Source organism: Dasypus novemcinctus, chromosome 12, assembly GCF_030445035.2.
Source record: "Dasypus novemcinctus isolate mDasNov1 chromosome 12, mDasNov1.1.hap2, whole genome shotgun sequence".
In the NCBI taxonomy this organism is placed as follows: Eukaryota; Metazoa; Chordata; class Mammalia; order Cingulata; family Dasypodidae; genus Dasypus; species Dasypus novemcinctus.
The window spans coordinates 105,708,376-105,732,008 of record NC_080684.1 but is presented as its reverse complement, the minus strand read 5'-3'; the positions used below and the strand labels follow the sequence as shown (position 1 = coordinate 105,732,008).

Here is a 23,633-nt window from a genome sequence, read left to right as displayed (position 1 = left end):
TGACATTCAAAAATGACAGAGAGTTCAAAATATTCACAGATAAACAGAAACTAAGGGAGTATGTCAACAAGAAACCTGCCCTTCGAGAAATACTAAAGGGAGTTCTGCAGGAGGAAAGAAAAAAACAGGAGAGACAGAGTTGGAGGAGAGTGTAAGAACAACTAAAAAGACCAAAAGAGAGAGAAAAAAACTCACAACATATGACAAACACAAATCCAAAGAAACTATGGCTAACATAAGTAATTCCTTGAAAGTAATAACACGATGTCAATGGATTAAACTCACTTGTTAAAAGACACAGATTGGTAGAATGGATAAGGAAATATGACCCATCTATATGCTGTCTACAAGAAACACATCTTAGGGAAATGGACTTGGCCCAGTGGTTAGGGCATCTGTCTACCACATGGGAGGTCCGCAGTTCAAACCCCAGGCCTCCTTGACCCGTGTGGAGTGCCCTTCCACACAGGGGTGTTCCCTGTGTAGGGGAGCCCCACGCGCAAGGAGTGTACCCCATAAGGAGAGCCGCCCGGCGCGAAAGAAAGTGCAGCCTGCCAAAGAACGGCACCGCCCACACGGAAAGCTGACATAACAAGATGACGTAACAAAAAGAAACACAACATAGATTCCCAACAAAATGAAACATAACAGATTCCCGTGCCGCTGACAACAACAGAAGCAGACAAAGATGACGCAGCAAATAGACACAGAGAACATACAACTGTGGCGGGGGAAAGGGGAAATAAATAAATAAATAAATCTTTAAAAAAAAAAAAGAAACACATCTTAGACCCAGGGATTCAAGGAGGTTGAAAGTGAATGGCTGGAAAACAATCTTACAAGCAAACAATAAACAAGAAAGGGCAGGAGTAGCTATATTAATATCGGACAAAAGACTTTATTTTTTTTTTTTTTTTTTTTTTTTTTTTTTTTTTTAATTTTTTTATTTTTTATTGACTTTGTAATAATATTACCTTAAAAATATATATGTGAGGTCCCATTCAACCCCACCCCCCCACCCCCCCTCTCCCCCCCCCCAACAACACTCGTTCCCATCATCATGACACATCCATTGGATTTGGTTAAGTACATCTTTGGGCACCTCTGCACCTCATATACATTGGTTCACATCATGGCCCATACTCTCCTCTATTCCATCATGTAGGCCCTGTGAGGATTTACAATGTCCGGTGATTACCTCTGAAGCACCATCCAGGGTAGCTCCATGTCCCGAAGATGCCTCCACCTCTCATCTCTTCCTGCCTTTCCCCATACCCTTTGTCCATTATGTCCACTTTTCCCAATCCAATGCCACCTCTTCTATGTGGACACTGGATTGGTTGTGTCCATTGCACCTTTATGTCAAGAGGAGGCTCAGATTCCACCTGGATGCTGGATGCAATCCTCCCATTTTCAGTTGTAATCACTCTAGGCTCCATGGTGTGGTGGTTCGGACAAAAGACTTTAAATGCAAAACTATTGTGAGGGACAAAGATGGACACTATTTATTAGTGAAAGGGATAATCTTTCAAGATGAAAGAACAATCATAAACATTCATGCCTCTAGCCAAGGGGCCTCCAAATACGTGAGGCAACCACTGGAAAAATTAAGTGAAGGAATAGAAGCCTCTACAATCATACTGCTGGACTTTAACACAACACTATCACCGCTGGACAGAACATCTCAAAAGAGTACAATAAAGAAACAAAGACTTTGAACAATATATTAGAGGAGCTGGACCTAATAGACACATATAGGACACTACACCCAAATATAGCAGAATATATATTCTTCTCAAGCACCCATGGATCATTCTCTGAGACAGACCATATGCTAGGCCTCAGAAAGTCTCAATGAATTCAGAAAGACGGAAATCATACAAAATAATTTCTCTGACCACAGTGGAATGAAGCTGGAAATCTGCAAAGCCAGAGACCCAGATCTGGCACTGAGATATGGAATTTAAACACACTCTTAGACAAACAGTAGGTCAAGGAGGATATCTCAAAAGAAATCAGTAACTACCCTGAAACTAATGAAAATGATACAACAACATATCAAAACTTATGGGATGTAGCAAAAGCTGTACTAAGAGGGAAATTCATAGTCATAAATTCATACATCAAAGAATAGCTAAAATTGAAGACCTAACCACACACTTGGAAGAATGAGTAAAAGAACAACAAACTAACCCCAAAGGAAGAAGACAGAAAGAAATAACAGAGATCAGAGAAGAACTAAATGAAATAGAAAATAAGTGCTAGAAAAAATAAACAAGAGCTGATTCTTTGAGAAGATCAATAAAACTGACAAACCCTTAGCTAGACTAACAAAGAAACAAAAGAGAGAAGATGCAAATACACAAACTAAGAAATGAGAAAGGGTATATCACCACTGAACCCACAGAAATAAGGACTATCATAAAAGGATATTTTGAAAAACTATATTCCAACAAGAAGGACAATTTAGAGGAAATGGACATTCCTAGAAACACATAAGCAGCCTACACTAACAAAAGAAGAACCTGACAATCTCAACAAACCAATCACAAGTAAAGAGATAGAATCAGTCATTAAAAGCACCCCAACTAAGAAGAGCCCTGGGCCAGACGGCTTCACAGGTGAATTCTACTAAACATTTCAGAAAGAACACCAATCTTGCTTAAACTCTCCCAAAAAATTGAGCCAGGAAGAACACTGCCTAACTCATTCTATGATGCCAACATTATCCTAGTACCAAAGCCAAACAAAGACACCGCAAGAAAGGAAAATTACAGACCAATCTCTCTAATGAACCTAGAAGTGAAAATCCTCAACAAAATACTTGCTAATAGTATTAAACAACACATGAAACGAACTATACACCATGACCAAGTGGGATTCACTCCTGGTATGCAAGCATGGTTCAAACATAAGAAAATTAACTAATGTAATACACCACATAAACAGTTAGGAGGGAAAAAAATCACATGATCATATCTACAGATGCAGAACAAGCATTTGACAAAATACAGCACTCTTACTTAATGAAAACACTGCAAAATAAAGGAACAGAAGGAAACTTTCTGAACATAATAAAGGGTTTATATGAAAAACCCACAGCTAACATCTTTTACAATGGTGAAATCCTAAAATCTTCCCCTTTAAGATCAGGAACAAGACAAGGATGCCCACTACCACCCCTCCTATTTAACACTGTGTGAGAAGTACTTGCTCGAGCACTGAGCCAAGAACCAGATATAAAAGGCATCCAAATTGGAAAGGAAGAAGTCAAATTTCACTATTTGTAGATGACATGATCCTATACATAGAAAGCCTTGAGAAGTCTACAAGAAAGCTTCTAGAACTTTATGAATGAGTTCAGTAAAGTTGCAGGTTATAAGATCAATTCACAAAAATCAGTAGCATTTCTGAACACCAATAATGAGCAATCTGAGGAGGTAATCAAGAAAGAAATACCATTTACAATAGTAAATAAAAAAATCAAAGACCTAGGAATAAATTTAATTAAGATGTAAAAGATTTATACACAGAAAATTACACAACATTGTTCAAGAAAATCCTTAAGTAAATGGCAGAATATTCCCTGTTCATGGATAGGAAGACTATATATCATTAAGACGTCTATCCTACCAAAACTGATCTACAGATTCAATGCAATCTCAATAAAAATCAATGCAGCATTTTAAAATAAACTAGAAAAACTAACAATGTAATTTATTTGGAAAGGAAAGAGGCCCCAAATAGCTAAAGACATATTGAAAAGGAAAAATGAAATTGGAGGAATCACACTAACTGACTTCAAAACATACTGCAAAGCTACAGCAGTGAACATGGCATGGTATTGGCACAAGGACAGACACATTGACCAATGGAACTGAATTGAGAGTGCTGATATAGATCCTCCTAAACACAGTAATCTGGTATTTGACAAGGCCACCAAGCCCACTCAACTGGGAGAGAATGGCCTCTTCAACAAATGGTGCCTAGAGAATTGTATATCCCTATGCAAAAGAATGAAAGAGGATTACCATCTCACACCTTATACAAAAATCAACTCAAGATGGATCAAAGACCTAAATATAAGAGCCAAGACCATATAGACTTTGGAAAGCAGTGTAGGGAAGCATCTTCAATACCTTGTAATAGGAAATGGCTTCATGAACTTCACACCCAAAGCACGAGCAGCAAAAGAACAAATAGATAAATGGGACTTCCTCAAAATTAAAGCCTTTTGCACCTCAAAGGAGTTTGTCAAGAAAGTGAAAAGACAGTCTACCTAATGGAAGAAAATATTTGGTAACCATGTATTTGATAGGAGACTAATACCTTGCATATATAAAGAACTCCTGTATCTCAAAAATAAAAAGACAACCCATTTTAAAAATGGGCAAGAGATTTAAATAGATGCTTCTCCAAAGAAGAAATATAAATAGTTGGAAAGCACAAGAAAAAATGCTCAAAATCACTAGCTATTAGGGAAATGCATACCCAAACTATAATGAGATATCATCTTACTCCCAAAGACTGGTGGCTACCAAAAATACAGAAGACTGTAAGTGTTGGAGAGAATGTAGAGGAATGGGAACACTCATCCACTGCCGGTGGGAATGCAGAAGGATCCAGCCATTCTGGAGGACAGTTTGGTGGTTTCTCAAAAAACTAGCTATAGATTTGCCATATGATCTGGTAATCTCACCACTGGGTATATACCCAGAAGAACTGAAAAGAAGGACATGAACAGATATATCCACACCAATGTTCACAGTGGCATTTATTCACTATTGCCAAAAGTTGGGATCAACCCAAATGCCCATCAACGGATGAATGGATACATAAAATGTGGTACATACATACACAGGAATACTACTCAGCTATAAGAATGAATACACGTGGACCATTGACCATGAGGTGCAGCGGCGCTCAGAGATGTATTCACCAAGTGCAATGAATGTCTCATGATGATGGAGGAGGTTGTTATGGGGGGGGGAGTGGGGTGAGGAGGGTATATGGGTACTTCATAATTTTTGAATGTAACACTAAAAGAATAAAGACAAAAAAAAAAGAATGAATACAGTACAAACACACGTGATAACATGGATGAATCTTGAGGACCTTATGTTGAGTGAACCAAGCCAGCACTGAAGGACAAATACTACATGACCTCTCTGATATGAAATAAGCAAACCAAGGTGTCTCACAGAGCTACAGACCAGATGATAGGCTTACAGGAAATGGGGATGGAGAGGAAGGTTGTGAGCCGACGCCTACATGGGTGAAATCTATGATAAAGTGGAGGTAGGTATTTGTACAGGGAAAGGATAAGACAGGGGCATAGGAATACTTTTGGGTGGGGCTTTGCAGGCTTGAGGGGGGCTAGGGTTGGAAGGGATGGGTCAGATGGCCCAAGGAATTAGGGGGAGAGCTGGGGGGAACAGTTGAACATGGGAGATTGTCGGGTATGTGGTTGAAACTATAAACAGAAAATATAATAAGGAAGGATTACCTGTCTAAGGTGTTTGGGGGGGGCGGATCTGGCACAGGGCAGGCTTCTAGGGAGTGTGAGTGCTCATCTCATCAGAATGTGTTATATCACTGGGTGGAGACCCATACAATGAGAGTGAAAGTATACCCACATCCTGGGGAGGCCTGATGTTCTTACGTAGAGGGAATTGTGTCTCTCGAGAGAATTGGTGGCTCCCAATGGGGGAGGACAGTCTAGTGTGTCAAGCCCTCAGCATTGTTGCAAGTATCTGTGAATCTGGTCCTTCAAGCAGTGAAGATTGATTGTCACTGTGGTCCATGAGGGGAGGGGGAGAGAGGAATAGAATAGATGGAAGCAGGGTAACTGGGGGACAATGGAAGTGTTCCATAAGATTGTGCAATGGTGGATATGGACATGTTAAATTACACAAAAAATGTAGAAAAGTCTATAGGCTAAAATGTAAACCATAATGTAAAACATAAGGTAACTAAAAATTTAGAAAATTGTACAGTCTAAAGTATAAATCATAATGTAAACCAAATGGAACCATGTTTGATAGCTGTTTCCATATCTGTAAATCACCTGCAGCAAATATAACATAAACATGTAAAAAGGTCATTGCTGAGGAAGGGGGAAAAGGATTTGATGTTGGATATATGGGAGTCCCCTATATTGTATAAGTGACTTTACTGTGCCCTAAAACTTTTTCGAAGACAAAATGAAAAATTAGGAAAAAAAAAGAAAGGACGTAGATGATGAGGAAGAAATGAAAGAAACTGCCTTGCCACTGTACACACAGGGCAACACCTATCACAGTGATGAAAGGCAAAACGTCAAAACCAAAGTTTTATGATATTTTTCATTTTTTAATACCCCAATTTATTTTTAGTTTTAGTGTTTCTAAATTAGTATTATTTTATTTCTACTCTTTAAACCTAGCACTACTATTTTATTTTCCTATTAATTGAATTTGGCAATACATGAGACTTCACTCTTGAAGAAGTTTTGGACCACAAAGGGGTTCAACTACGGCAGGGGAGGACCGCTGGTGTGGGGTGTTACTGATGGGGACACAAGGTTGGGAGGGAGTTCTCCAGGGCATGTATATAGGGTACATAAAAATGTTTGGATATATGTTGGGTGTTTCCATAGTAGTTACAATTACAAACGACAACTGAGGGAGTGCTGAGTTCCTAGCCAGGGGAGCTCTGTCACATTCCCCAATGGAACAGCAATACTCCCCCAAGTGCAGGGACAAAGATCACTGAAGAAGGATGCTCCAATGATGAGCCCTTGTTACTGATGAGTATGCTTATGAGCCTGTATGCCTGAAATTTGAACTAGGCCTAGACCTGCAAGGTGCCTAAGAGTTACCTCCCGAGAGCCTCCATGTTGCTCAAATGTGGCCACTCTCTAAGCCAAACTCAGCATGGACATTTCTTACCTGCCCCCCCTTCCCCCCTACATGGGACATGACTCCCAGGGATGAGCCTCCCTGGCACAGAGGGATTACTACCAATCACTAACAGGTGATGCAACTAGAAAAAGATCTTGAATAAAAGGGGTAAGTGGTAAAGACAAATGAGTTTATATGGCTAAGAGTCTTCAAAAAAAGAGTCAGGAGGTCATCAGAGGGGTTGCACTTACGCATGCCTCAGCAGGATCCCAGAGACAGCCAAAGTAGATACAACCCCAGGTACCGGTGCTCCTAAGGGCTATGGAGACACACAGGTTCAACGATCATGGCAGCTGGCTCTGGAGTTCAGTGCCTTGTCAGTGGGTCCTATTTTGGAATTTGTGTTCTTGAGTGACATGAGTTGGACTCAGATGTGATCTCTCTACACATGCCTCTTCTGTCACTTTTACTGTACCTGTGGTTGGTGCTGGGATTGGTATATACCCAAGAGACTTCATCTCTGGACTGTCCATGTGCCATCTGGACCCTGAGCCTCAGGAGAGTTGCAACTCCTTCTCTCCGGTTTGTTAGACTTACCCAGGTCAGCTAACAGGGAGGTGAAGATGGTCAACCACCACACCAGGGAACTGAGAGTGCCTACAAGTAGGAGAATCATATCCATCAGCCATGTGGGATCTAAGCCCCCTCTTAATATAGAGGTGGAGTGGACATCGACATCTCAGGGTCCACAGGATGGAGGAATAAAATATGGATTAGAGTGAACTTACTGGTATTCTACTATAGAACTATTGCGACAAGTAATGGAAGAAACCATAGCACTGATCTGGAAAAAGTGGCCACTGGAGTTGCTGAGGGCAGGGAGAGGGAAGAAGAGATGTGATGTGGGGGCATTATTGGGACTTGGAGTTGTCCTAAATGATACTGCAGGGTCAGATGCTGGAACTTATATACCCTGCCATAACCCACTGAATGAACTGGAGTAGAGTATAAACTACAATGTAAACCATAATCCATGCAGTACAGCAGTGCTCCAAAATGTATTCACTAAATGCAATGAATGTGCCACAATGATGAAAGAGGTTGTTGATATGGGAGGAGTGGTGGGGTGGGGGTGGGGTATGTGGGAACCTCTTATATTTTTTAATGTAACATTTTTTGTGATCTATCTTTAAAAATAAAAGACAATTTAATAAAAATTTTTTTTTTAATTCCAAAAAAATAAAATAAAGAGCAGGGGGAGCTGCAGCTTCAACCAACCAGCACCCCTGGCGACGTCAAGCCAGGGCTGGAGAGAGCCCGCCGCTGACAGATGCTGGGGCAGCATCCTGCGGTGACGGGTAACACAGGAAGAAAGAGGAGCACTGTCCACAGCAGGCGCCAGGGCGCAGTTCACGCCAGGCAGAGGCCTCTCACAGCTGCACACGGCCAGGCTCAACGTCAGTGCCCACAGGCCAGCCAGGGCCAGTTCCTGTTAAGAAGCGGGGACACCTGATGTGCCCTTCAGGGACAAAGGCACCAAGGTGACCAAGATAAAAGAGGTGGCCTGTATCCCTAAGCAGAGGCACATGAGGGGCATGGGGTGGCCTCTGGAGACCACCGCAGGCTCTGGGGCCCAACCTCTTGCAGGGGGCGGGGCGGGTGGCAGCAAGCTCAGAAAGAGCCCCCTAGGGAAGCGGACTTGGCCCAGTGGTTAGGGTGTCCACCTACCACATGGGAGGTCCACGGTTCAAACCCCGGGCCTCCTTGACCCGTGTGCAGTTGGCGCACGCACAGTGCTGATGTACGCAAGGAGTGCCGTGCCACGCAGGGGTGTCCCCCGTGTGGGGGAGCCCCGCGCGCAAGGAGTGCGCCCTGTAAGGAGAGCCGCCCAGCGTGAAAGAAACTGCAGCCTGCCCAGGATTGGCACCGCACACACAGAAAACTGACATAACAAGATGACGCAACAAAAAGAAACATTCCTGGTGCCACTGACAACAACAGAAGTGAACAAAGAACACGCAGTGAACAGACACAGAGAGCAGACAACTGGGGCGGGGGGAAGGGGAGAGAAATCAATCAATCAATCAATCTTTAAAAAAGAGCCCCCTGACGGGTTGTGTTTACCGGGCCTGCTCCCAGTGGGACTCTGCTCTGGGCCTTTCGCTCCCTGGGCCTCAGTTTACCAGTGGGTAAGGCCGGTTCATCCCCTGCACCGGGGTGGGCTATTCAGAGCCAGGTATATGAAACCCTGACCCCGGCTGCAAACGCTTTTTAAAACCGTGGTAAACACAGACAATATGTAATGTCGGAGACGCCACTTTAGCCACCTGTAAGTACCATTCTGCGACGTCAGTTCCGTTCACCACGCTGTGCTCCCATCACCACCACCCTGTCCAGGACTTTTCCATCACCCCAAACTGAACCTGCACCCGTCAGACAGTGACGCCCCTTTTGGGCCTCTCTGCAGCCCCTGGTGCCACGAGCTACTTTCTGCCTCTGCGAACGTGCCTGTTGCAGCTTAAGCCACCAAGGGGCAGCCCACAGCACCTGTCTTGCTGCCGGGCTTAGCCCACGTGGCAGCACGACGTCTCGGTGTATCCCCCTGGGACGCTGGAGCAAAATCATGACCCTTTCATTCCCGTCCTGAAGGCCCACGAGGGGGAGGTTTCCAGGCTGTTTTCCCCAGACAACCTTTGGACCCAGGGACAGGGTCACGTGGGCGGGGCCAGGCTGGGGAAACAGCAGGGCAGGGAACGCCTCTCCGCCCGGGAGCTGCTGGGTGACCCCCGGCAAGTCTCTTGACCTCTCTGAGCTTTGGCTGGGCCCATGACAAAAGCCTGGCAGACAGTGCCTGGCTCACTGCTCCTCCCGCGTGCTCACTCCTGCCATTCACAGGAAATAATCGCCTTTCCCGAGCGGCCCGCCCGTCATCAGGCAGGTGGGTCCTTCCTCTTTACCAGAAAAAGTAGCCCTTGAGAGGCCTGGAGCCGGCAGGGGATGAGGGGTTATCTTGAGCCGGTCAAATCCCACCCTGTTTCCCCTTCAAAAAAAATCCTCTGGTGGGGTGGGGGCGGAAGCACCCCCAGATCGGAAAGCCTGAATGGGGGATGGCCACGGGGCATCTGGGGAAACCGAGCCCTGCACGGTCACTGCCGAACCCGGCTTCGCTCTCCGGCTGACTCGAGGCCCCCGTGGGGTTGGGGTCCGGCCCGGGCCACCTGACCCTGCACAGGACCCTCGCGCCCAGCCCCGGCGGGCACTCACCGCACGCCCTCGTTGAGGCTGAAGAGCTCCTGGTCGGGCAGCCCCTTGCGCTGGAAGACGGCGATCACCCCGTTGTGGATGCTGCGGGCAGAGAGGAGAGGCGGGTTGCCACCCAGAGGCCGGAGCCCCCCCGCTGCCCTCCCCCCGCCACCGCTCCCCCTCCCCCTTCCCAGCCCCCCAGCTCTGCTCGAGGAACAGGAACGGACTGTGGCGGGAGCAGGGCGCAGCCCACCCCGCGTGGCCATGCCCCCACTCCTCGAGCCCCAGCTGTGTCACCAGCCACCTCCCGGTCACCTCTGGGACGCCCTGGGCACCGTGCGCACGCCCCGTGGACATCCCTCAGCACGTCCGCTGCTTTCCCTATGAATTCTGCTCACCCTGCCCGTGTTCTTGAACTCTGGCCCCCGCGGGCCAGAAACTGGGGTTCCTCCTCCACTCGCCCTCCCCTAACATACCCTCCTCAACATCTCGTGACCCCGACCACCTTCCACGTCCACAGCGGCCCCCTCGGGCCCACCGTGTCTTCCCCGGGTGTCACTCGTGCTTCCAGGCTCCCCCCAGCCCACGGGGACGACTGATCAAGCTTCATGCTTCCAAACACGCTCTCTAAGGGGCCACAGCGCAAGCACCCGAGGCTTGGCCGGTCCTCCGATCTCCACCATCGTGCGAGATCAGCCACGTGGGATATGGAAACCAGCAGGCGTGGCTGCATTCCAACAAAACCTTTTACGAAAGACAGACGTGGGCTAGACTGGGCCCGGGGGGCCACGCCAGGCGACCCCTGCTCTAAAGGATTCCTTACTGCAAGATTCAAGGCGCCCCTGCCCTCCCCGGCTGGCCCCTGGCACGCGCCCCTCTGGCTGCTGGGTCCTCCCTCCCCCTGCCATCTCCTCCGTTCCTTCCGGCAGAGCACAGGCCGCTGCTGGCTCTCGTGGCGCTTGCCGTCACGTCACCACGTGTCTACCCGAGATCGGTGATAGCCGCTTCCCGGTCTCTCTCCACCCTTATCTCTCCAGGGCAGGCGCCCAGGGCTCCAGGTTCTTTTGCACGACTGGAGGAGGAGTGCCGGACTCCCAGCAGAAGCCTGGTGGGTTGTGAACACACCACTTCCCAAATCCAGTAGACCCAGAAGTCCTACGTCTCTCCTTTCTAGATCTCTCCATGGCACCCCTTCTCCCTTCCCAGGCCGGGGCGCCTCCCTCCAATGTGGTCAGAGCCGCTTTCCTGCTCGGGGCCTCCGTGAGGCTCCCACGGCCCAGCCCGAGATCCTGGACGTGGCACTCGAGGCCCCGGGCTTCTGGGCAGCCCACGCCCTAGCTCCAGAGCTCGGACCCCCGGGGGTGCCGCACCCCTGGCTCTTTGCAGCCGCCGCCCTTCGGCCTGGAAGGCCCTTCCCCCTGTCCACTGTGCAAGGCGCTGTGCCTTTTGGAGCTCTGGCTCGGAGGTCATCGTCCGTCTCCAGGGTGCCCTCCCTGACCTATCCCGCAGGGACAGACGCCCATCCCCACTAGTTCCTTTTCCTGTCCACTTCCCCTCCGAGGGTGAGACCGGCTCCGGTGGCGCTGCCGCCCTCCACCTGGGCCTGGAAGTGGCTCCTCCGCCTGCTGCAGTGCCTCAGGGACAGAGGGGACAGCGAGCCGTGCCTGGCCGTCCCCACCTCAGAACCTGCAGCCGCCACTGCACTCCCGAGCCCTTCTGCCTCCCTGAACGCCGCTCCTGCCCGTGACAAGGACTGGCCGCCCGCCTTACAGAGAGGGAAACTGAGGCTGAGAGAGGCCAAGCCCCTGCTCGAGACCGGGGCTGGCAGGCTGGGCCCTGGGCTCACCCGGCAGCGGCTAAGCCCCAGGCTGGCAGAGGAGGGGGCAGGGCAGGTGCACCCGCCCCCCACCCCCGGTGGGCAAAGGGCTGCGGGAGCGCGGGCAGAGCCGCATCCCACCAAGCCAGAGGCTGGGAACTGGCTCGTGTGACTGACACGTGAGCCTCCCGCGACCCGCTGCCCCACCGCGGCGCTGGCGGCCTCGGGCTCCTTTGCGGGCTCCCGGGGGGGGCCGCCCCGCAGGCCGCCGGGAGGGAGAACCGCGGGGCTCGTGCACAGCACGCCGGGAGGAAGCCCACCCCTGCTCCCGGGAAGGCTGCTCTCCACTCCAACAGTCGGAAATCCCACCCCAGAGGCCTCGGGAGGCCAGCTGTCCTCGGCCGTCACCGCCCGGAACCCCCGCAGCTGGGACCGCGCTCCGGGCGGGCGGCCCCCCCAGGCCCTGGCCTTTCTCACTCGGGCTGCCCCCCCCGGGGTCTGCTCCTGGGGTCCGGGGGGCTTGGGGACAGGCGGGGCATTCCTGACTGTCCTGGGGGGCCCCAAGGGGTGGCGCCTCAGCCAGGGTCACCCGGGCACGCGGGCCCCCCCCCCCATGCTGGCGGCAGCTCCAGCTCAGACCCCGCCAGACCGGGAAGAGGGGGTACAAAGGAAGAGGCGGGCAGGGGCCACGCGCCCCGGGCTGGCCCTGCCGCCCTCAGCGGTCTGGGTCCTCCGGCTGCCACCGTTTAGGGGACCCTGCTAAAAACGCCGAGGGGCTCCCGGCTTTCCACGCAGGCCTCCCCCCCACCCGAGGCGAGGGCCCCGGGGACTGGGCGGCCCGTGTCGCCTGCGCCGCAGCCCCCTGGAGAGCCCTGGCTCTGGCCGCACTGGCCCTTCTGCCTGGCCCCGCGTCCTCCCCTGCCCCGTGCCTCAGCTCGAAACGCCGCTTCCTCCGAGCAGCCTTCCCAGCCACCTTCAGGGGCTGGGTCCCCCTCCACCTCTCAGGCTGTGTGGCGTGACCAGGACCCTGTGGAGGGGAGGTCTCCTGCCTCACTCTCGGCCTCTTCCCTGCTTTGGCCAGGGGCGGCGTGGAGCTCTGTCTGATAAATTTGCCAACGAATGAATGAATGAATGTATGAATGAATGAATGACCACCCAGCCCGGGGCCACAGGGTCCTGGTCTCTCACCCACCCCACCCCAGCCTCCTGCCCTCAGGGGCCTTTCCCACCTCCAGGCCCCCAGGGTGGTTAAAGGTGTGGGCTCTGGGCAACCCCCGCTTCCGGCTTGCTCGCTGTGTGTCCACCACTGGCCCACCCACTCTGGGCCTCGGGTCCCCACCCACGCAAGGGGAATCACTGAGCCCAGTGCACACCCCTGGGGGCGCTGTAGGGCCAAAGGAGGCTCTCCATGGCCCCCAGCCACCCAGGGCCCTGGCGGCCTTCTCTGGGTTCTTCTCCTAACTCCCAGGTCAGGCGGGCACGGTTATAACCCAAGTTACATAAGAAAACACCGCGGCCCAGAGAGGTCCAGGGCCCTGCCCAAAGTCACACAGCCTGATACCTGGCAGAGCCAAGATGCACACCTGGCACGCTGGGCCCACAGTGCCACCACGCCCCCTTCCCCTGTGGCCTTCCCCGCGCCCCACCCAAACCCTGGGCCGGGTAGGGGGTGGGGGACAGGCAGGCCTCTCCTTCCAGTTTCTCTCTAGCTCCAGGGACTGAGGCTGCAAGTTCTTTCCAAAGTCCAAGTTGGGTCAACAGAAAAACCCTGCCGTGAGCCACTGAGGGGGGGGGGCCCTCCTGGGACTAATCGCTCCCAAAGTAGAAGCGAAACCCCCGCTCTGCTTCCAGTCCGGAGGGGGCTAGTGGGGGGCAGGGGTGCTTCCAGAGGGGTCCTCATGTCCAGGCTCACCCCTGCCCCGGGCGCTCACCTCCAGCCCTGCCCCGACCTTGAACCGCTGGCCTCCAGCTCCCCACCCCTAACCCCTCTCTTCCCCTCTCTGACGCGGGCTCCCCCCTCCGTAGGGGCACACACTGACCCCGTCCTCCCGGGTAGCCTCGGGGTGGTTGTGGCCCGACTGGGGGCGGGGGTAGCCCTTTGTCCTCGGCCTGCTCCCCAGCAGTGACGGTCCCCTGAGCCCCAGTGTCCTGTGTCCCAGCCTCCCTGGAGCCTGTCCCTCTCCCCCACATGACAGGAGCACAGGTGAGAGGGCGAAGGAGCTGGTCCTCCGGGGAGACTCCCAGGGGTCCCGGGACCTGGCAGGGCTGGGGGAGGGGGTAGGAGGCCACGGCGAGCCGGGAGAGGGAGGGCCGAGGTGCCACGCACCTGCGCGTAGCCGCGGGGCCCACCTGCCCACACAGGAAGCGGCCGCAGAGAACGGGGTGGGGCCCCACCCCAGGCCGGTCCCCTGGGAGCTGCGGGTGGGTCGGGCAAGCCCCCTGGAAAGGAAGAGGCCCCGGCGGGACCCTGGGGGTGGGGGCCATGTTCCAGGCCCCACGCACAGGAGCCTGGGAACTGACCAGACCCCCAGCTAGACTGGCACTTCTTCTGCCCCCACCCACCAGGGTCCAGGACCCAACCAGGGACCGGCGGGCACATGGGTAGGGGCGGATGGGGGAGCCGGGCCAAGCCCCGCCTCCAACAGACACCCCCCCCCATGCTGCCCGCCGAGGGGAACCAGGGCCCCCGAGCCCTGCCTGCGCACCCTTGCGGTGAGGTGGGGGCTGCTCCCCGGGTCTGCACCAGCCGCCCCAGGACACACAGCGGCCACTGGCCTGCTTTTCACTTCCGGTGGAGGCAGGTGCCTTGGCTTCCTGCCGCTGCCAGAACAAAGCACCACAAACCCGTGACTTACAAGAGCGCTTCCCCCCAGCTCCTCCCCCCCAGCTGGGGGGGCAGAGCTTCATCAGCAAGGTGTACCTCCCCCAGCTTCTGGGGGTCCCCGGCGCTCCCCAGTTTGCGGCAGCCCCCCTCCATCCCCCCTCCACCCTCACTTCACATCCCCCCCCTCTTCTTCTCGTCGGGACCCTTGTCCCTGGATTTGGGGGCCACCAGGTGACCCACGATGGGCTCCCGTGTCAAGCTCCTTTACTCAATCGTGTCTGCAAAGACCCTTCTTCCAAATGAGGTCACATTTCCAGGCTCTGGGGTCAGGACTGGCCACATCTTTTGGGGACCCCATTCAGCCCAAGTCCTGCCCCCATGCTCGGCGGGACCCTCTGGAAAATGGGGGTGGTAACTTCAGCCCCATGGGTGGGCTAACCAACGGGGCGTCGCTCACACCTGGGTCCTGGCTCAGTCCACCTGGCTGAAAGTCTCCTTTTTCCAGCCCTGGGGTTCCTGGCTGAGCAGAACAGGCCCACCTCTACCTCCATTCCTCCCTGGGACCCTGGCGAGAACATAGAGATTGTCCCCACAGGCTCACCCGCCCAGGTAGGCAGGTACCTGAGTGCACTCAGCAAGTCTGGCTTTGAGCAGCTTCCCTAAGGGGGCTATGAAGGGGGGCAGTGACGTACCCCGTGTCCCCCCACAGCTGCCCCCTCCCAGGTGCCTCTGCTTCCCGGCCTGCTCCCAGGGCTTCCCGAGGGGTGGGGCTGCAGCCGGCACCTGAGCCCTGGCTGGGGCCCCTTCCTCCTTCCCCAGCGCACAGCACTCCAACCTGCACCGTCTTCGTCTTCCCGACCCTGACCCTCGTCAGGTCCGCTGGGATGGCATGGGGGGGCGGCGTCCAGGAGAACCTGCCCATTCCGAGACTGTCACTTACATTCACCTGCACAGTTCCCTTACCATGCAAGGCAGGGGTTTCTAACCAGGGGACAGCGAGCCTGAACTGAAATTCAGAGAAACATTGTTCTTGTGGGGACGTGCGGGTGTGACATGTTTATTAAATACTACACGGTAAGTGTGGACTTAGGCGTGGTTTCCACCTGACTGGCAAAGGGGTCCGTGGAACAGAAAGGGTTAAGAATGCCTGATGTAAGGGAGCCACAGGTTTGGGGACGAGGACGTGGGCGCTTTGGGGCCAACGTTCAGTCTCCCACACCTGAGGCTCCACGGGGGACGCGTGTCCTCGTCCGTCACCCCACCAGCCAGGGAGGGTCCTCGGTGCACACCTGAGGTCCAGCCCTGGGCCGTGCTCTGGAAACACCTTCTGAAGGTTCTAGTTTACAGTCTGCAAGGGGAACGCAGCCGGCCAGCCCGGTACCCGCTACTTCAGAACACTTCTGGCACCCCTAGGAAGTTTCCAGAAGGAGTGCAGCGGGCCAGCCGGCAGGCGCTGGGTGTCGCCAGTGGCTGCGCGAGGCCGTCTGTTTTCTCCCCAGCACTCCAAGTGCCCTGCAGTCACCCCGTTGCTGGGCCTGCCCCCACGTTTACGGACAGGACCGGCTTCCTCCTGAGAGCTCGAGGCTGGGGTGGGGGCAGTGCCGTCCTCCTGAAGGAATGAGTGCCAGTGAAGGGAGCCTGTGAATTCCTTTCTCATGACCTAGCGGGGCGGGGCGGGTGGTTCCTGCCCTCTCGGGCAGAGGAGGAAACAGAGGCTGGGGGAATTCAGGGGACATGTCCCCGTCACACAGTAAAAGGGGGGGCATCTTAAGACTACTCAAAATGAGGAGTCCCCAGCTCGGCAAGCCCGCACCTGCGGAGCCCACCGTTTCTGCTCAGGAACCTGGCAGGGGAAGGCGTCACCTCTCCTGGGCTCAGTCCTGGGGAGGAGGGAGCGTGGGCAGGTCCCTGGGTGCTATCGCCCCATCTCTAAATGCTGGGCCAGGCAGGAGACAGACAAGAAGGGGGCCGGCCCCAGGCCAGCGCGAAGTAGGAGCACAGGAAATGGCCAGATATGAGTCCCAGGGCTGGGGAAGACGCTGGGAGGGGAGGGTGGCATCCAAACCCTCCGAGCCAGCCCCCAGCAGGGCCCCCACTTCTGTGGGGGACCCCCTGCTGGTGAGGGGCGCTCACCAAATCCCACCCGACGGCCTGAGCCAACAACACAAGTCCCCGTACACAAGTCGGAGTAGAGCGTTACCGTTAGGAAGAACCTACTGTGTGCCAAGCACTTTAGATTTTATTTATCCCCACCCCCTCGTTGTCTGCACTCGCTGTCTGCTCTCTGTGTCTTCTCTTTAGAAGGCACCAGGGACCCACCCTGGGACCCCCCCCCCCCCGTGCTGGAGAGAGGCACTTCACCCCAGATCCCCTCCATGCACTTTAAAGCACATCTTAACCTGGACCCCACAAAGTCCTGGGAGGCGGGCACCATCATTATCCCATTTTGTGGACCAGAGCCCTTAAGTGACTTGCTCAAAGACACACAGTGGGGAAGGGGCAGAGGTGGAATTTGAACTCCGTCTGGTTCCTTCCACTAAACCAGGGGAGTGGGCTTCCATCTCCCCGGTGCCGCGAGAGGAAAAGTAGCTGATCAGACGGTGGGCATCCCCGGGTGAGTGTGGCGCCAGTGCGTATGCACCTCCTTCCTTCAAGGCTCGTGAGGGGGGAGGCTCACGCCTCTGACCAGGGAGGGAAACTGAGGCAGCGTGCAGCTGTGAGCGGCGTGTCCTGCCTAGGGCGCTGCGAAGCGCAGCCGCCACGCCCACCAGGACGCGCCTGAGGCCTCCAAGAACCGAATAACCCGGTCCCGGACAGACGGCCCCGCGCCTGGGGCCTCCCTCCCCCACCCCGCCGTGGGAACGGCTGTTCCTGGAAAGGCTCGTGGGCCGCCACGCCGCGGAAGAAACCCTCTTCCGGGCCCGGTCTCGCTTTGCAGACCAGGCCGGGGGAGGGGCGGCCCCCGGCAGGCCCGCGGGGTCTGGGCCCCCGGCCGAGGGCAGGGTCCGCGGAGGAATGCCGGCGGCTGCCGCACCCCGGCGGCGGGGAGGGCCGCCTCCGCCCCCGGGCGCCGAGGGCCCTTCCCAGGCCCAGGAAGCGCGGGCCCGGGGCTCGCCGCTCGCCCGCACAGTGGGAAAGCGACTTCCTGCCGCCCTGCCTCCCGGGGGGCGCCGGCCCCGACGCGGCGGGGGCAACGAGCGCGGCTGCGGGGCGGGCGCGCGGCTCCCGCGCGTTCTCGGAGCACGTTGCTTTCAACTTCGCCGGCGGCCGCCCGCCGCGGGGACCCGGCACCGCTGCCCGCGCCGAGGCCCGCCGGGGGGTCCCGCTCCGGGCGCGGGGGGCCTTACCTGTTCCAGGTGGCGTTGGCGCAGGCCCGGCGCTGCTGCGTGCCCCGCTCGTCGGCGGCCGCCGCCTCTCTCTTGCCCAGGTCACTGAGGCTGGGCGAACTCATGAACTTCAACCTGCGGAGGGTCCTCATGGTGAGCCCGCGGCGCGCCGCCCCCAGCCCCGCGGCGCCGCGCCCTCTACCGGGGCACCTCGGCGGCCGCCGGCCGCGCAGGGGGCCCCCGGGCTCCCGGCCCAGCCCCGCGCCGCCGTCCCGGGCCGCTCGCCGGCTGCCCCGCCGGGCGGATCATGGCCCCGCGCGGCTGCGGGTGGAGCGCCCCGAGCGCGGCGGGCAGCGCGGACCCGGCGCATACGCAGGCGGGCCCGGGGGCGGGGCCGAGCCGGGGGCGGGCCCGGGCGGAGGGCGGGCCCGGGGGCGGGGCCGGGGGCGGGGCCGAGCCGGGGGCGGGCCCGGGCGGGGGGCGGGGCCGGGGGCGGGGCCCGCGCGGCGCGGCGGCCACGAGGTCCCGGCGGTGGGCCCTACCGGGGGTCGCGCTCGGCCCCCTCCCCTCCTCCGAGGGCTCCACGTGCCCCCAGGAAACCAGCCGACCAGGGGCACGGAGTCCGGGCCCCACGCCCGCCCCGTGCCCGCGCTCACACCCCGAGGTCCGGCGACCCCACCCGCGAGACCCCCGATCCTCTGTGACTCAGGCCAAGTCATCGCGGCCTCGACATCCCTCCCCCGAAGACTGCAGGCGCACACGGACCCCTGCAGACCCCTGCGTGCGCATGTGGCCTGCTCCCGGGAGCCTGTGCGCAGCCTCCAGGGGCTGCCACCACCACCCTCGGGCCAGGCGTGGTGGAGACCTTCAGCCCCCTCGGGGAACCCCACCCACCCTGACCCCCGAGGGCCTGGCCGCCCGACGCCCTCCTCAGGCAGGGGCCTCGGTGCTGCATGGCCGCTGGGGGGGCTGAAGCTGGCCTCCCCCGGGCAGAGACCAGCCAAGCAACCAGCTCCCTCGGCGGTGAAAGCAAAAGGGGTCTCCTAAGACCGCTGCCCCACTGAAGGGGGCACAGCCTCAGTGCTTCCTGCACCTTCCAGAACACTTTAGGTTTGTCTTCCTGAATCTCTGTGGGGCAGGATTGATTCTCATTTCACAGTTGAGGGCACTTGAGGCTCCGACCGAGGGCATGCATCGCCAGATGGCAGAGCTGGGCCTGAACCCAGGCTGCTCGAGTACACGGGTACCCCCCCAGGCTCACTGCCCCCCATCAGACAGGCGGGTGCAGTTTACCTCCCCCCCACCCCAGGCTCACTGCCCCCTCCATCAGACAGGTGGGTGGGGCTTACCTCCCCACCACCCCAGGCTCACTGCCCCCCCCATCAGACAGGCGGGCGCAGTTTACCTCCCCCCCACCCCAGGCTCATCTGCCCCCCCCCCATCAGACAGGCGGGTGCAGTTTACCCCCCGGCCCCCCCCTCACTGCCCCCTCCATCAGACAGGCGGGTGGGGCTTACCTCTCCCCCCACCTCAGGCTCATCTGCCCCCCCCCTCCCCCCCGCATTGGACAGGCACGTGGCGACTTGTGCCCGCATCTCCTTCCTCTTATCTTCTGGGCCCTTCCTGCAGCGGGCCCAGGCACCTCTTTCCATTAAGGCTTCCGGAGAGAATCTTGGCGAGGGGGAGGCTAATCCTAGGGCCTCAGCATGGAAAGTCGCTGGCTGGGAGCGTCCTGTGATCCAACTCTCTGGGTCCCCTATCCCAGGGTTTGCACCGCACACTCCACCCCTCAAAGGCGGAACCGGAGGACCTGCCCGGAGAAAGCGCTTCATCACAACAGGGGGGCGTCCCACACAGCAGGGGCTCCACGTTCACCCAGCCCACGGCTGCCACCAGCTCCGTCTCGCGTGGCCGCGGCTGGTGTGCGTGGCCCCTCATAGAGACAGGAAGCTGCGCCACGGCGCGCGGGCAGAGCCTGCTCCTGCCCCGTCCAGGAGCAGGTCTTTCTGCTAAAGGTCGAGGCCAGGCACGGGGCGGAGCCGCTGGCCAGAAGCTGGGGGGGGGGGCGTGCTACAGAGCCTTCCAGGGGGCTTTGTTCAGTGCCAACCAATCAGCGTCTCCTGGGCACCTGCTCTGTGCCCGAGGCAGACCAACCCCCTGCCCTGGGGAGGCCCCACTTAGGGGGACTGGGGACCTTCGACCCCTACAGAGCCTGTCACCTCCAAGGCTAAGACCCCTGGGCCCTGGGGCCAGCTGACGGGGGGGGGGGGGGGGGGGGGGGGGGGGGGCGGGAGCAAGGCTGGGCTGGAAGGAGGAGCCCCCGCCGGGGGAAGCCTCCGGGCCCTCACCTGCAAAGAGGGGGTGGAAACGCTGAGGTGGGGGGCTGGGGAGGCCCACGGGCAGACAGGTTTGAGAGGGCATCATAAACTGTTAAGTGCTGTGTGCAGTCTGTTAGGACCCCGGGAGCTTTCCTGGACACTTTCCCGTCACACAGTGCACCGTATTTTTTTAGACTCCAAATCAGATTTCATGGTTGGACAAGGAAACTTTCCTGACCTTATTATTAGGTTAAAGAAAATCTCGTGAAAGTATCAAAGCAATTCCTGAATCCGCTTAGAAAAGAATACAATTGGGAGCTTTTGGAGTTGCCAAGGGGAACCAGCAGCCCGCGGTTGGGTGGGACGGGGTCAGCTTGGCTTGGGGGTTCTGGCTTGCAGAGAGGCCCCCCCCACCCCTTGCCCCTCAGGGGCCCTCCTGCCATCCATCCTCTGTCTGCCCCTTGATGGGCTGTGTGGCTTTGGCAAGCCAGGTCTCTCGGAGCCTCAGTTTCCCTGTGTGGAGAGGGAGGGGTCCCAGTTGAGCCCCAATGGCTGGGGCTTTCAGCCCTTTATAAGCCTCTTGCCCGCGTCTGCTCTGCCCACTGGCGCCGGCATCTCCGGCCCCCTCCCTCTGCCTCTCCCCACCTCCCCATGCCCCCCGCCCGCTGTCAGGCTCACGGGCTGCCCTCCCATCTTTTCTTGGATGACTTTTTCCCCGTCCCACACCATAAGCCAGGAGGTTAGGAGCTAGAGTAACTTGTTTACTGCATACAGTAGGCACTCAGTAAATGGCTGGTTGCATGGATGAACCCCAGCTCACAGAAATAAAGGGACGAAGTCAGAAGCCACGTGGGCGAACGCGTTCTCACGGGGCCCACGCCGCACCTAAGCCTGGCAGAGCCGCCCTCTCTGCCCCACCAGCCCTGGGGCAGGGGTGGAAACCAGTTTCCAGGGCTGGAGGCAGCCTCTATTTTAGGGAGGGCGCTGGCCTTGTTGGGTCAGATTTGGGTGGGAAAAGCTCAGCTGGGGCAGGGCCCAGCTGGCAGGAGGGGTGGGCGCCAAGGAGAGAAAGAGGGAGGCAGGGAGGGGGGGGCTCAGGGTGGGGGGCAGGAGGAGGGGAGAGGAGGAGGGCCACGAGAAGGGTCTTGGTGGAAAGGGGGTTTGGGGGCACAGCTAGAGTCTTGGAGGGGGAAGCTGACGTGGCTCAAGTGATTGAGCCCCTGCCTACCACACGGGAGGTCCGTGGTTCGGTTTCTGGTGCCTCCTAGAGAAGACAGTGAGCTGGCGCGATGGGCAGGTGTGGCAAGTTGACGCAACAAGAGACACAAGAAGAAAAACATAATGAGAAACCCAACAAAGCAGGGGATGGAGAAGGCTCAAGAGATTAGGCACCTCCCTCCCATAGCGGAGGTCCCGAGTTCAGTTCCCGGTGCCTCCAAAAGAGGTCGAGCAGGACAGCGAGCTAGCGCGAAGGGCAGGCCCAGCAAGGTGATGCAACAAGATGACGTGACAAGAGACAGAAGAAGAAAAACACAATAGGAGACACCACACAGCAGGGGCCAGAAAAGGCTCAAGCAATTAGGCACCTCCCTCCCATATTGGAGGTCCTGGGTTCGGTTCCTGTTGCCTCCTAAAGAAACAAAGAAGATGAATAGACACAGCAAGTGTGAAACAACGAGGCAGTGGGGAGAGATAAATAACTAAATCTTAAAAAAAAAAGCTTGGGAGGGGCGGGGCTGGTGAGAAGCTCGCCTGGGGAGGTGGAGGGCGGGAACACGAGCCTGTGGTGGGTGGTAAGTACTGCAGGCCTCCCCCCGCCCCACAGACTTCCACAAACCCTTACGCCCACCAGCCCAGAGCGCCCTGGAGACCCAGGCCGAGGCTGGCGGCAGGGAGAGGGGCCATGACCCTGCGGTCTCCGGCGCCCGGGGCAGGGAGCGGTGGTGGCCAGGCTGCACAGCGCTGGGAAGGACTCTGCCTGCGGGAGCCTGGCTGCTGGCCACCCCCCGCGGGCGCATCAGGTGACCGGCCTCCCGGGCCCCGCGTGACGCCCCCGGCTGAGCGCAGGCAGGCACGAGGGCTCTGCGGCCCATCTGCCCCTCCCCGCACGCCTGGGTCCTTCCCGGCCCCATCAGGGGACTTGCGGGACTAAGAAATTGTACTGGGGAGACCTGGACGTAGGAGGGAAAGTGCCTCCAGATGGGAGGTAGAGGACTGAGGGGCTCCTGCATGCAACCCTCAAATTGCCAGAGTGACCCCCCTTCTCCGAGACCCTGCGCGGCTGACACACCCCAAGCCCGGGGGCACCAGCTACCTCCTCTCCTCACCCAGGAGCCACTTCTCATCCCAGAGGTTCCCTAGCCAGCGGGGCGTCGGGGGCCGACACAGGGCCCACCCCCTCCACCGAGGGGGTCCCCGCTATTCCCAGGGCCTGTCCTGATGGGAGAGTGGGCCGGGGGTCCACTGGTGACCAGCAGGGCCTCTGTTTACTCATCTGTGAGATGGGTGGGGGAGGGCTGGGCGGGTGGGGGAGGGCTGGGCCCCTCCCACGCTGCCGTGCAGCCCCTCTGAAGCCCTTCTGGGGCCCGATGCGACACACGGAGGAGCAGGCAACACCCACCGGCTCTCCGACGCCCTGCGGTGCGTTTGGGGGGAGCTGGCCCAGCCCTGGGACCCTCATTGGCACCCCTCCCGGGGCTGGTTCAAATCACCCCCTCCCAGCCCCTTCCCAGCCCCTGCTGGGACCCCCGGGAGCAGGGCCTGGGGACTGCCCATGAGCACCCCAGGGGCCTTGAGGGCACCCCGGGTCTGAGCCCGGCTCAGCGCCCCGAGAGCCTGATGCCAGAGAAGGGAGGCCCTGCCCAGGGTCCCGCCGCACATCAGCGGCAGCACTCGAACCCAGGGCTCCTGACCTGTCCACCAAGCCCACCCAAGACGCCAACCAAAGAGGGGAGACAGCCTCCCTGGACGGGCCGACTGGGGCTGGGGCCCGGGGAGGGTGCGGGGCAGGTCGGAGGGCAGCCGCGTCAAGCCTGCTGCCTCAGCTGGTCCTCGCAAGGCTGCTAAGTGGGACTCGGGGCCCACTTTACAGATGGAAATCGAGGCTCGGGAGGCCAGGGGACATGCCCGGTGCCTCGGGGCCAGCCAGGGGCGGGGCCGCAGCTGGAGCCCAGGCTCGCTGCCCAGAAGAGACTCAGGCCCTGGCTCCCGGGCAGGGCCGCCCTC

The 23,633-nt window shown here is 57.5% G+C and overlaps 1 protein-coding gene and 1 long non-coding RNA gene across 4 annotated transcripts in view; both read right to left on the bottom strand.

Annotated features, from left to right (window-relative positions):
- The window catches only part of PRR5 (proline rich 5), a 35,748-nt gene extending 17,343 nt beyond the window's left edge, over positions 1–18,405 (bottom strand). Inside the window, exons 1-2 of one of the 3 annotated variants that reach the window (XM_058308918.2) lie at positions 18,112–18,405; positions 10,146–10,226 (exon numbers count right to left, since the gene is read on the bottom strand). In XM_058308918.2, coding sequence (XP_058164901.1) covers positions 10,146–10,226; positions 18,112–18,242 — 212 coding nt within the window. In that variant the 5' untranslated portion in view covers positions 18,243–18,405. The remainder of the gene's footprint in view (positions 1–10,145; positions 10,227–18,111) is intronic. The other 2 variants (XM_058308920.2, XM_058308919.2) reach the window with 2 other exon arrangements.
- Positions 8,088–10,134, bottom strand: LOC131280666 (uncharacterized). Its single transcript, XR_009188383.1, has 2 exons — positions 8,610–10,134; positions 8,088–8,370 (listed from the first exon to the last, which is right to left on the bottom strand). It is a non-coding gene; the product is annotated as an uncharacterized lncRNA (long non-coding RNA).
- Positions 18,406–23,633: the final 5,228 nt, after the last annotated feature.